General features: G+C 38.8%; 1 protein-coding gene across 2 annotated transcripts in view; it reads left to right on the plus strand.

Annotated features, from left to right (window-relative positions):
• The window catches only part of LOC110116398 (protein LIKE COV 2), a 54,404-nt gene extending 43,741 nt beyond the window's left edge, over positions 1–10,663 (plus strand). The window contains exon 7 of one of the 2 annotated variants that reach the window (XM_020849943.2): positions 9,643–10,022. In XM_020849943.2, coding sequence (XP_020705602.1) covers positions 9,643–9,719 — 77 coding nt within the window. In that variant the 3' untranslated portion in view covers positions 9,720–10,022. Of the gene's footprint in view, positions 1–9,642; positions 10,023–10,439 lie in introns of those variants that run through there. The other variant, XM_020849942.2, reaches the window with a different exon arrangement.
• The last annotated feature ends 2,382 nt before the right edge of the window (positions 10,664–13,045 follow it).

Below are 13,045 nucleotides of genomic sequence, written 5' to 3' on the forward strand. Positions count from 1 at the left end.
TTTGAAATGCACACAACTGTCCAACTATGAGTAATTACAATCAACATGCAATGAATGCAAAGACATCCCCACCGTCAACAACAATTCAATTTCAAGAAAATATATTAATCCCCTGCAAGCAGAGGAGGTTGATATGCAATGAGTGTGATGAACTGATGACCAAGATATGCAGCAAATATCATTTAACTCCGAGCAAATTATTAGGAAATAGTTGAAGTTCACAAGTAAACCCTAATGATCTTGACTGAAACAACGAGAATGATCCACAAATCCAATGAAAAAATAAAAAAAAAGTAATTTTGATTGCAATAATCAAACAAACGAAAGAAAAATAGCAATATACAATTGATCCTCTATTCGAGGGGATAATTCATCTCTCCCAAATCTCTAGACGCCGTTATAGCCCAAAAGCTTTAGAAATTTCTAATTCCAGCCAAATTCAAGTTGCCCTAACCCTAGGACAACAAAGGTATTAATGCATACAATCCAAAAGGAAATCTCTAAATAGCAGAGCCCTGCATAGGGTCCCGATCGAGTACCCATTGGGTACCCACTCTCTGTGTGGGCTGGCTTCGCCCACCCACCCCCACTCATAATATTTTTCAGGATGACGTACCCACCCATACCCATGTGTTGCTCGACCTTAGACGTAAAAGAAATCCTGCAGAGAATTGAAAGGTAGAAGACAATAACAAGAATAAAAGTATTTTCATATTCCCCAAATGCTTGTAATATAAAATACATGGTTTTATATAATGATGTAGGGGACAAGTTAGAGTGCAGCACAATATGTTATATATGCTTGCGGTGCATTGGATTAATGTGTTAACAAGCCACACAAGTCATCGTTCGATCGGTAGAACAATAGATCATTCACGTGCGGGCTTTATAATGCTGCGCTTCTTAGTCAGTGTGTTGCTGGCGTCTGAAAAGTTGTTCTTAGACATGACGTTGGCGGCCGAAATGCATAAAATAGAGCGCGTGACGAGTGTCATGATAAAAAACGTCTTGACGCCCATGAGCTCCCACCACTTCAGGATGTATAACTCTCCGTCCTCGTCGCCGCACATCTTCTGTTCTTGTGGGCTGACCCTATGCGCCATGTAGGCTGTGAACTCTAGACCGGCTCTGACTTGCAAGTTGTTAGGGGCAATGGTGGCGGTCATCTCAGGCTAATCATCATCTTCAAGCAAGTCATCGTAAACTGAGTAGGAAGCGGTGGTGTCTATCCGTGCCTTCTTAGCCGGGGGTGGCCTTATTCCATCGTCATCGTCATCTTTATCGGTGACAGAGTGAAGGCCGTGGCCGTACTTGATCATGTATGCCTTCAACTTCTCCTTGGCCCCGTCAATATGATCAGCATTGATACCCAACCCATGCAAACGCGTCTTCATGATCGGGTCGAGCATCATCGCAACGACATGGATGGGCTGGAGCACGAACTTCTCCTTGAAGATGGGCTGGATGATCTCCTTGAGGGAGATTATCGGATCTAAATCTTTCTTCGTCTTGACTTTGCGTGGATTGTTCGGGTCCATGATGTCGACATGAACCAGCTTCATATGTTGTTGTAGACGATGGCGCCAAAATGCGACCTTGTGCAACGTTGGGCGCTTGAATACGTCCAACGCCAGCGTCGCATGTTGGAACAACTCAAGGAGTACAGTGAACTCGTTCAAAAGATCTTGTTGGATGGCACCCAGCTTGTGGATCGCATTCTTCTCTCATAGAACGGTTACGATCTCATCCAGCATGTCAAGGATGCTACGCAGGCACTGTACCAGCGAGTTCCAACGCGTGACATTCTCTTGTTTAGTGTTTTGGTTAGCTTGCTCTGCAGGTTCGAGCACTTGAAGTACTCGACGAGTTTCTTGCAGGAATCAATCATCTTGAACAGGTTAGCCATGTATGGATCGTGCTGGTATCGGTAGAATGGTTTGCTTTGAAGAATGTATACGCCGCACCAACACCTAATTCGAAGTGCTCCTTGAGAATAGCGACAAGCCTCTCGCGACCTGACTGAGCACAACTTGTGACATGGCGACGGACCGTGACCGGATGGGCAAGCAGATCCTCAATGAGAATGCAGCCGGAGCTAGCAATGTCGGTATATAGCGCTTTTTGGATCAATTTGTTGAGGCCCAACTCAGACAAGGCTTCAAATGGGCGCAAGTCCTTCGCGCAGAAGCTGGACGCAGCCATCGTCATCTTGGCTTTTTCCTTCATCGTGGGCACGTGCTTTTTAAAGAACTGTTTGGTGGGTCCGACATTAGATTGTTGCATGACGCATTTGTGCAAACCCATCATCTTGGTTCCGGTGGTCTTATTGTGCATAAACGTCTTCTTGCAGGCCTTGCATGCAGTTAGCTCGAGTAAGATGGAAGTGGTACCGCTGCAGTGGCAGTTGATTCCAAATCTAGTCCAGATGTTTGATGTCCTTGTGACATTATCAGTGATATAAAATTCGGCATCGTCTTTGTTGCTCTTGAGCTCGCGCTCAATCGCCTCTTGAGTAGGCAATGCCATCTTAAATTCTTCATTCATCCTGCACTCCTGCTTGCATGAAATTAATACTAAAAAATTAAGATATAAAAGTACAGACCTCTTTTTTAAGATATAAAAGTATATATCTCACACTAATCGAGAATATATCATCATATCTTTACGTGCAAGTCTATTAATTCTTTTAGAATAGTCTGTATGCATTTTTCACTTTTAAAATAATGTTTATGCATTTTTTAGGTTTATCCACCATATTGAGTACCCACCCATACCCACCCATAAGTCTAAATGAGCATACCATACCCACCCATATCCATTCGGTATGGGTGGGGACATGGATGGGTGTGGGTATGGGTGCCCAATGCAGGGCTCTGTTAAATAACCCCTACTTTGAAATTTCCCAACTAACTCCATTCTAAAACCTTCCTAAGAAGCTTTATTAGACCTAGGCAGTTAGATCGGGCATACAAGAGGCGGAACTCCTCTGCCTGTCTAGCACTGGCTGGTCCCGTAAGACCGGCTGGACCAGTCCAATGGAGCGGTTTAACAATACTCCCCCCCCCCCCAAAAGACCCACCTTACCCGCAAGGTGGAAAGACGACACACTCCTCCATTCCATCTTCATCACAAATGACAAGAACCTGAAGAGTTCGGTCCCTACACTTGTTCCTTGAAGTACACCTTTTGTCACATCTGAAACAGAGCCCCTTCGCCCTCTTCTCCTGTAATTTCATTTCTGTGAGCTTCTTGAAGTAGTCCCCAAGTCTTCCTCCCATACTCTTTTCCTTGGAAGTCCCCCAAAAAGTATTCGGTGTTGGCTCCTTGGATGCCGATAAGTTGGTGGTCATCCTGTACGAGCCTACTAAACTGCTACCTACTGTTCCTCTCTTCAGGTGCCTCCGATCCTCCACCAACTAAGCTAGCTCCATAGCCTCTCCCAAGTCACGAGGTCTCATCACTCTAACTGCTGCATGAATCTCTGGTTTCAGTCCCCTCATGAAGTTCCTCTCTAGCATGGTCTCAGAAAGACGATCTAATCAACTAGCAGGGTACTCAAACTTCTCCCGATACTCTATCACTGAATCATCTTGTGTCATGGAGAAGAACTGCTTGTAGAATTCTCCTCCTCTGCCGGTTCGGAATCGTTCTAAGTTCTAACAGACAATCCTTGAACTCCCTCCAACTTCGTATTGGTCGTCGCATGTCCCGTCCCTCAACTTATACCAAACTAAAGCCTTCCCTTCCAAGCATAGGTCATCTTTTGTTAGTCTCTCCTCCTTCAACCTATTGACAATAAAGACCTTTCCACCTTGTAGATCCACCCATGTGCATCATCTCTCTCAAAAATAGGCATTTTCAGTTTCCTCACTCTCAGATCTCCTCCATCAACCTTGCTTCCTCCAAAATTTTCCATTCCCCAAGGGGGTGGTTCCTCCCAATTGTTCCAATCATCCTTCCTCCGCTCACACCCAAACCTTTCATCACAAACTCACATTCTCCCTTCAAATTCAGCACCCCTTCGATCACATTCAACCCCCGTCTTTTCAAATTCGACATCTCTTCGATTATAATCAAGTACTTGCCTTTCAAATTCAGCCCCTTTTCTTTCAAGTTCAACATCCCTCCACTCATGCCTAATCCCTTCACGCCTCTCCACATACTCTCTTCCGGACTCCTCCGTGGGAATATGCCCTAGGCGATGTATTTTTTCTATTCCTTCTGAAATCTCCACCTCCTTATCCTCCTTTCATCTGATTGTCTTAGGGTTTTCTCGACTTCCTTGGTTGTCGGTGACTTCCCTCACCTTCGGCGACATTGTTTTTGACCCTCGAGAACTTTCTTTAACATCTCCCCCAGGATAGAAAAGTTTAAATCGATCTTATCATGGATGACTAAAATTTATTTTTTTTAAATATGAAACTTTAGTTTGTAGATATGAAATTTCATATTTCATTTGTCTGATCTCCCATTCGAGGCGTTTCTCTAACGCATCTACTTTTTTTGGATGCCGTTGATACTCGGATTTTTGTTGGACTAAAAATATGAATCTTAATTTTAATAAATAACTAAACATCCCCTTTCCGACTAACAATCAGTCGCTATTTTTTTTTTCGGAAAAATCCCCCAAACAGTCTCAAAATCTGATATGATACCAAATTATTAGGAAATACTTGAAGTTCATATGTAAACCCTAACGATTTTCACAAAAACAGTGAAAACGATCCACAAATCCAATGGAAAAAATCTGAAAACAGTAGTTTGAATTGTAATAATCAAACTAACGGTAGAAATATAGCAAGATACAATTGATCTTCTAATCGAGAGGAGGATCCATCTCTCCCAAATCTCTAGATGCCGTTAGAGCCGAAAAACCTAAGAGATATCAAATTTCAGTCAAATTCAAGATGCCTTAACCCTAGGAAAACAAACTATTTAATGCATACAATCCAAAAGGAAATCTCTAAACAACCTCTACTTTGAAATTTCCCTCCTAACTTTCTTCAAATACCTTCATAAGCAGCTCTATCAAACCTGGGCGATTGGATCGAGCGTACAGGAGGCAGAACTTCTCCACTTGTTTTGCACGGACCGGTCCCGTAGGACCAGATGGATCGGTCTAACACAAGCATGCTAACTTGTCTTCTAACAATAACACTACCTACAAGCATACACAAGAAGATTGTAATGAATGCTAGGATATGTTTATGAACAAAGCATAGAGAATATGCAACTGATGTAACTACCTTTCTATGATCAATATGAGCTAGTTTGCAAATGAATAAGCTAATGTTCTACAAACAATGACAGTTGATATGCAATGAATGCGATGATTTGATAACCAAAATGTGTTTGTTGAGTTCAAGACAAACGCATTCCACATAACAATCAGTGACATTCAGTTGAAAATAAGCATGATGTTTTTCCTATAAACATAAAAGTGGATAGAACATACTATCTACGAGCAAAAGTTTAGAAATTTGCATAGAATGCAAGCACCTATGACCAGCACTAGAGGATTTGTGATGCACACGACAACCTACTGTAGGAAGCGGAATGATCCGTTGCAACACTTGCAAGTAACAACAAATGACTCATCATGTATATAACAGCCTACATACAAGTTAAAATGGAGAACCCGTGGTGAATGTGGCTTGTCCATAAGTAGAGAGTGTAAAATTGAAATGCACATGGTAGTCCCACTTACTAGTACTATTGGAAGATTCACGTTGGATGCAGTTCACCTACATACTATAACCAGTAGCTTCTGAATGACTGCTGCTTGCCCACAATCAATATTAACTGATTTTGATACTGCATGATAGCTTGCTTGCAAGAAGCAACGAGCGACTCGTAGCGAAACTCTATGACTCACTTGCAAGCAGAAGCAGGGAATTTGTAGTGAAAACTACGAATTTCTGGTGGAAAGAAACAATAAATTGCTAATGCCAGGTCATCATGTCGAATAAATTAGCTCACTTATGAATGACAGGTGAAGGACTTGTGACGCATTGTGTAGCTCATTTGCAAGAAGTCATACACTACTACTAGCTAAATTTTGAGACTAAATTTTGAGAAAATAACATGTAAAAGATTAAATGATTTAAATAACACCACCTATGCACGATAAACAAAACCTAACTAGCCTCCATTTAATCGGATCTGCAACATTCATGCAAGAAAACATAATACGTTCATTGGCCCTTAAATGGAATTTTGCGTATTTTTAAACAATCATCATTTGCATAATTAACCATATTTGAATATTTCAAGAACACCCCTCATGCATTGAATTGCATACTAATGCATTCAGAATATGCACATGCACTTTGCAAATGCTCTGGGAAGCATACAAGTGCATAGCACAAATACACCATAAGTGCATGCAATTAATTATGAGTAGATATGTTATGAGCATTCTCACCTAGCATACAAATTCACTAAGCACATATACATTGCTGCATATGAAACATATTATGTAAGCATATTATTTAATATACAAATTACATTACGCCGTGATGGTGCATTACATGCAATCATAGTATGTATATATACGCTGTAGTATGTAGAACATGTTATGCAAGTATACTATCCAACATGCAAAATTTATTGTCATAGTAACGCACAATACCAACATGCAAATTTATTATACGCTACGCTAATGCATTAAGCTAACACACAAACGCATTATGCAAATATATGAGCAACATGTAAGTGTATTATACACACATTCTTAACATGCAAATACATATGCATATACACAAGTACGCATATAAATATGACAATGCTTATGCAAGCATGCAAACATACGAATACTTGTGCAAATGTGCATGTATACCTGCATATATCATACACACTTATTGTGTCACATGCTTACACACCATGCAATATACAAAAATGTCATGCAAACACGTCAAATAGTGCACAAATATATATGTTTACATGCATGTATACATGCAAACATACAAATATATATGCGAGTATGTTAACATGTAGATGAATACATGAGTGTGTTTGTGAACACGCATATATGCCATATACATCCCCTCTATTGCATACAAATAGCTACCATTTGCATTCAAAAGCATATACCCGCATGGGCTCCGATGAGTGTGATATATGTACATACGTGATATTTGAGGATGCTGCACGGGTCAGGAAAATGAACTTAAGTTCAAGTTCGATCATTCTTTGAATGGACCATAATTAACATGACTTGAACCATAGAACAAATACAGTCCTAGCACTGTCTGGAGTATTTGATTTTATCCGTTCATATTAGACCTTCAAGGTTTCTTATAAGGAAAATTCATATATTAAAATGAATATCCTGGGTTTTGAAATCTACATAACTTCAAAAATTAAGAGCTGCACCCAATCTTCTATTTGCAAGAAAATAGAGTTGATAAGGTCCAATTAATGAAATATGAATACCAATAAATAATCCCCGATGATGGCCGTGTTGATGGAAAATCTCAATAGGAGGGGACCCCAAGCATTTAAAATACTTCACAAATTTTTATAAAATACAAGCATCTAAATTATCTTTAATGTCACCACGATGATGACTGTATTGAATGCTAAAATCAATCAGAAGAGTTAATCTTTAAATTCTACCAAAAACTTCAAAACTTCCATTAATATAAAAAAAAATGAAATTAATCATCTAACACTTAAAGAAAAAGTTTCATTTACCCTTCGCAATAGTTTTTTGAGGTTCGTAGATTTTGAAATTATTTTAGCTCACAAAGAGCGAATGTCTAGTCGAGAGTATAAGTAGAATTCATTCTCAAATCATCTCTTGCAATAAGGAAATGAAACATGTCCTCTAACAGGTGGTTTTGCCACCAAATGACGCAACAGGTAAAAGGTTATAGCCGGGACCCTCTGACCCAGTGGTTTTGCCGCTAAATGACATCTTTAAATTACGGCCATGATCAGAGCCTGTATATTCCCTAACGGCTCTAAATTATTGAGTGATGAATAAGTAGGATATGATCGATATATATGCCACTGTTGACAACCTTAATTTGGTTGCTATTATAAGGATTGAAGATTATGCTTCTCTTTATCATGAATCCCAATGATTTCCGCTAACTATTGAGTATCCATCATGTTTGACTACATTAACAGAGCTCGAAAGTTCGAAGTGTATCAAACATTTTTAGGAAAAGAGATTAGCTATTACTTCTCTTATGATGCTTTGTTTGAATGCCACGTGTGCTATCATCTTCAAAAACCTGTCCATTACAATTAACATGTAGCTATGACCACTGCAGGTCATTGGTAGACTTCCAAATAGGTTCATGGAAATGCTTTTCCCATAATTGAGATGGCCGGTATTTTAGTGTATAAATCTTGCTTCCATTTTGAGGGCTTTGATGTGCAACGGCGTATGACCCTCTAGGAAGTTATGTACATGAGATGTATTCTTAACCAATATATGTAGCGTTGCAAATTGAGAAGCATGGTTACTACAAAATATCCAATCCCCGTCAGAAATGTGCATCCACTTCACCCATTTAGCACCTTTAGGAATAAAAAAGTTTGATTTTCTTTAGAAGAAAATTCTTTCTGACATTGTATTTTTTATCTTGAGTTACTTCCAAAATATATCAGGTGTCCTCCTCAAACTTTGTAGCGGTCATCACACTCCTATAATGCTAAGTGGGTTGTAGCTACATTATCGTGAAAAAGTGCCAGTAGTGGTTGAGAAATCACATCATCCATCTTATTCAACAGTACCTGTTGTATCAGATGACAGCCAAATTGCTGCAAATATGTCATCCACTCTTATTTCACACTTGTTGGAGCTTTGAATGTGCCTGTAGGTATTGAAATAGCTTTCTGCAGTGTGTGAGTTCATCATCATATTTTGGATGATTATTTTGAGCATTCAACAAAATCTCGAAAACACAGCTCATCTTGATTTGTTGGTTTGGTTATCAACTAAAGGGCATTGGGTTTGAAGCTTATGTATGTGATGTGTTGAGTTTACACCCCCCTGCCCCCCCCCCCCAAAAAAAAAAAAAAAAACAAATGAAATTTTTTTTGTAGGTTTCCCTTATTGCATTAAATTGATGTCTAGTGCATATGCAGAAGCATCATTCTCCACTTCAAATGGTCTCTGAAGATTTGATAAGGCGAATTAGGCATGTACATTAGGAGTAGATGTGCTAATAAGCTGATTAGATAAAATGAATGTGGCTAGAAAGAGGTGGCGTAGATTGGGAGCAATAAGAAGTGCAAAATGATTGGCCCAAGATTTGTTAAAACCTCTAAATTATCCGCATAGTTCAAGCTTGGCTCCTTTGCTTAATGAAGTTGCTGACAGGAGCTGGTTACGGAGCGGAATAATCCTCTTGCAAGCATGATGCACCTGTATTGAAAAATCTAATCAGTTCTCTTTTTTGCTTTGGGAAGCTAATTATATGTATTAGCTGAATATTTTAATTCGTTCCAACTCCCAACTTTAAGTTGGTTGCTGTTTACGAAACACACCTTTTATTCAATGTTTTACATACAATTTGATGGGAATTCTATGTTGTCTATATGCTTATTCTGACATTGATTTTATCATACCTATTCATTTATAATTGAAAGCTAAGCTAACCCCAAACTAGGATCCTGATTGTTTTGCAGGATGCCTTCAAACCATTAAAGCGTGCAATATTATTGTGGTAGATCTTAGACCCAATCTTATTAGGAAACATGGCTGATTACAGTTAATGAGCTCTACTATATGAACAGAAAGGATATTTTTAACTTGTAGCTTTATAAGTAGTTTATCTGGTGTGAGTTATCTCGATTGTCGTCAAGATTTGAAAGAGTTGTAGCTAGTTGTGTCTGGGTGGGCACTCCCAGATCTATCAGAGAGCAAGGGAAAATTTAATGAATGGATTTAAGCAAATTCTTTTGGAGATCTCATGATATTGCCACTTGAATGCTATGTAGATTGCTGTGGATAAGTGATTATTTGAAGTGTGATACTCATACTTTTTCAGTAATCATTAGTTTGACTATATTTCTGTCCATTCCTTGGATGCACTTCAACCACCTCGCAAAAGATGTCGTCTATGAGTGATATGAATATATCTACAAAGAAACATTAACTTTTCTCATATGCTTGTGGTACCAATTAGTGTGGTTGATATGAGTCTTAGTAGTTGTTGCCAATATTTTGGATTAGATCCTCATCTACATCATGATATACACTCACTTTATGAACTCACAAATGAAAAAAAAAAAAAAAAACCCAGTCTTATATGCTTAATTTTCTGTCATTTAAGCGTGATTTATTTCTGCTCTTCTTCATTTACCATCGATACTTATCTTTGCAGTTGTGAAAAATGTGAACATGATCATCATAATTTACAGCGGGATATTGCTGTAAAGTTATAGATAATCATCTAATTTGATTCTTCTTGGATTCTACTCAGAGATAATTGTTTCTGGCGGGATGACAATGCCACAGATGATTTCTCCCATTGGAAGGATGCCCCATAAGAATCAGAGTATCCGTTTGAACAGAATCACATAAATGTAGATGATTGTTTGCTAGGTAATTCTACAGCAATTTCTCAGGTCAATTGTTTATAATGTCCAACGTGTACAATTTCTCCCATATATTAACCAAGTTTTTTTTATTTTTTGGTGATGAAAATTGTATTTTAGGTTTTTGAAACTTTTTAAAAATTGCAAAATGCATTAAAAGAAAATTATTACAAGCTAATATGTGGCAGCTATTCTATCACTTTCCTCCTTTAAAAAATTAAAAAAAGGAGGTAAATTATTCTCTAACATATCTTCTAAAAAAAAAAAAAAAAAATCCCAATATAGTATAATTGGCGCATAAATCTGCAGCTTTATTTCCCTCTCTACAATTTTCAGTACATCTTTCGTTAAATCTATGTAATGCAAGTTATTGAGAGAAGAATATGTTCAAATCCCCTCTACTGCCATCATCTGTGCAAGCACCCAAAAATAAAATTAGAAGGAAAAAAGTAATTGCCTCCCGTTGTTTTCTGATTGCAATGGAAATTAACAACTCATACTAAATAAAATTCCAAGCGATGAAGAGCGGGTTTGCACTTCCAAGCATTGTTTTGATACTTGTTCTTAACACTAAGCAAAGAGGCTTTAGGAACAGCAAGAATTATGTGGAATAGCCAAGTGAATGTCAATTAATTTAATTGATATATACATATAAAGTTGTTGTGACTTGGAGTATTCACGGCGATAGAGAAATATAAAGTTTAGCGTCTTAGCATTATGAAGATCCAGCACACAAATAGATAAGAGAGTGTGTAGCGTACATAAGAGAAACTTCTAAAAAGGGGGAAAAACCACTGGGCCTAGCCCAATTTGAATGAATCCATTGGTATTTGCAGTCAATTACAAATGAGGTCCTTCTTAGGGAGAATGCTTTGGCTTAATGTTACAAATGTACATTATATATAACGCATTACATGGTGGGAGTTACAATAATCAACCTTGACATGTTTGTTTGGTCGGTCGGACCATAGTTGATAGGATTGAGGTCGGAAAGACCATAATAGGCAGGAGGTCGGGGTCAGAAAGATCGTTGTTCGACGATGTAGGTCGGAAGGACTGTAGTATACAGGAGATCGAGGTTAGAAAGACCGTTGTCTGGCGATGTAGGTCGGAAGGACCGTAGTAGGCGACGAAGGTCGGAAGGAAAAATAGTCGACCGGAGATGGGGGTCCAAAAGATCATAATTTGTCATAGATTGGGGTCAGAAAGGCCGTTGTAGTAGGGCAGTACTATGGTAGAACTTTGGGCATCAAGTGGTGGCCAGACAGAATTCCGGGCCTCAGGTGGTGGTCCAGGAGAAGTCCGACGTCAGGCGGTGGTTCGGCGGAGCTCAGGCCCTTAGGTGGTGGTCCGGAGGAAGTCCGGGTCTCAGGTGGTGGTCCGGAGGAAGTCCGGGTCTCAGGTGGTGGTCTGATAGAAGTCCGACGTCAGGCGGTGGTTCGGCGGAGCTTAGGCCCTCAGGTTGTGGACCGGTGGAACTCAGGCGGTGGTCGATGAGCGAGGAGGTAAGAGCGATATCCTATCTCTCTCTTGCTCTATTGCTTGGAGGTCCCCCTTTTCAAGAGGGAGGAGTGGTCTATTTATAGATTTCCTAGAGTGGCATGACTCGTAAATAGGAGGATCAAAGGGCAAATGGGGAGTGGTTTGGATGGATGACTGATATTGAATCCCTTGATGTAGACCGTTAGTCAGACATTTGAAGGTTTTAATGATGTCGGAATTCGGCAATCTTGGGCTCGTTGGATTTGTCTCGTCGAGCTGCTCGATTCGACTATAAGAATTTCACATTTGGAAACCGTTTGGTAATCCAAATTGTGGTTCGAACCTTCCAACAGTGCTTCAGATCCTTGATTTGGACTCATTTGGGCTCGAATTGAGTCTAATTTGGTGTCGTGGGGTTTGTATTTCCGAGACGTTAAGTTTGCTGAAATCGGAGTTTGGATGACCCCAATTTGAATTTCGGAAGTTTCCAACTTTGATTTTGCCTCGAGATATGTGCCCGATCAAGATAATTTTTTGAGGATGTATCAATAGTCAAATTTTTAAAATTGGATATCGTTTACATAAATCTTTTTGTCACCACTGACTTTAAGCCTAAAGAAAATATTACTCTTCCAGGAAAATGATGAATGCCATATTTTTCCGTGTATACATATATATAATTCTATTTTCCGTGTATATGATAAATTTGGGTCATGAAAGTTAGGTTATGCACCTTGCTTAAAATAACAGTCAATAATATATGATAAGAAGTTTAATAGGATGATTAACTTTCATGTAAAATCTTAACATGCAAAAAAAAAAAAAAAAAAAAAAAAAAAACCCATAATATTACATGAATCGTTTGAACTTATTTAAATATTAGTATTCATAGATATAATTAGTTCAGTGTAATAGATTTGAAATTTAAAAATGCTTCATTAGTGAAATAACTAAGATATTCAATTACATGAAATAGATAAGAATATTTGCAAAAAATTAAACTTTTAGC

The sequence above is a fragment of the Dendrobium catenatum genome, unplaced genomic scaffold (genome assembly GCF_001605985.2).
Source record: "Dendrobium catenatum unplaced genomic scaffold, ASM160598v2 fragScaff_scaffold_1243, whole genome shotgun sequence".
NCBI classification, from domain to species: domain Eukaryota; kingdom Viridiplantae; phylum Streptophyta; class Magnoliopsida; order Asparagales; family Orchidaceae; genus Dendrobium; species Dendrobium catenatum.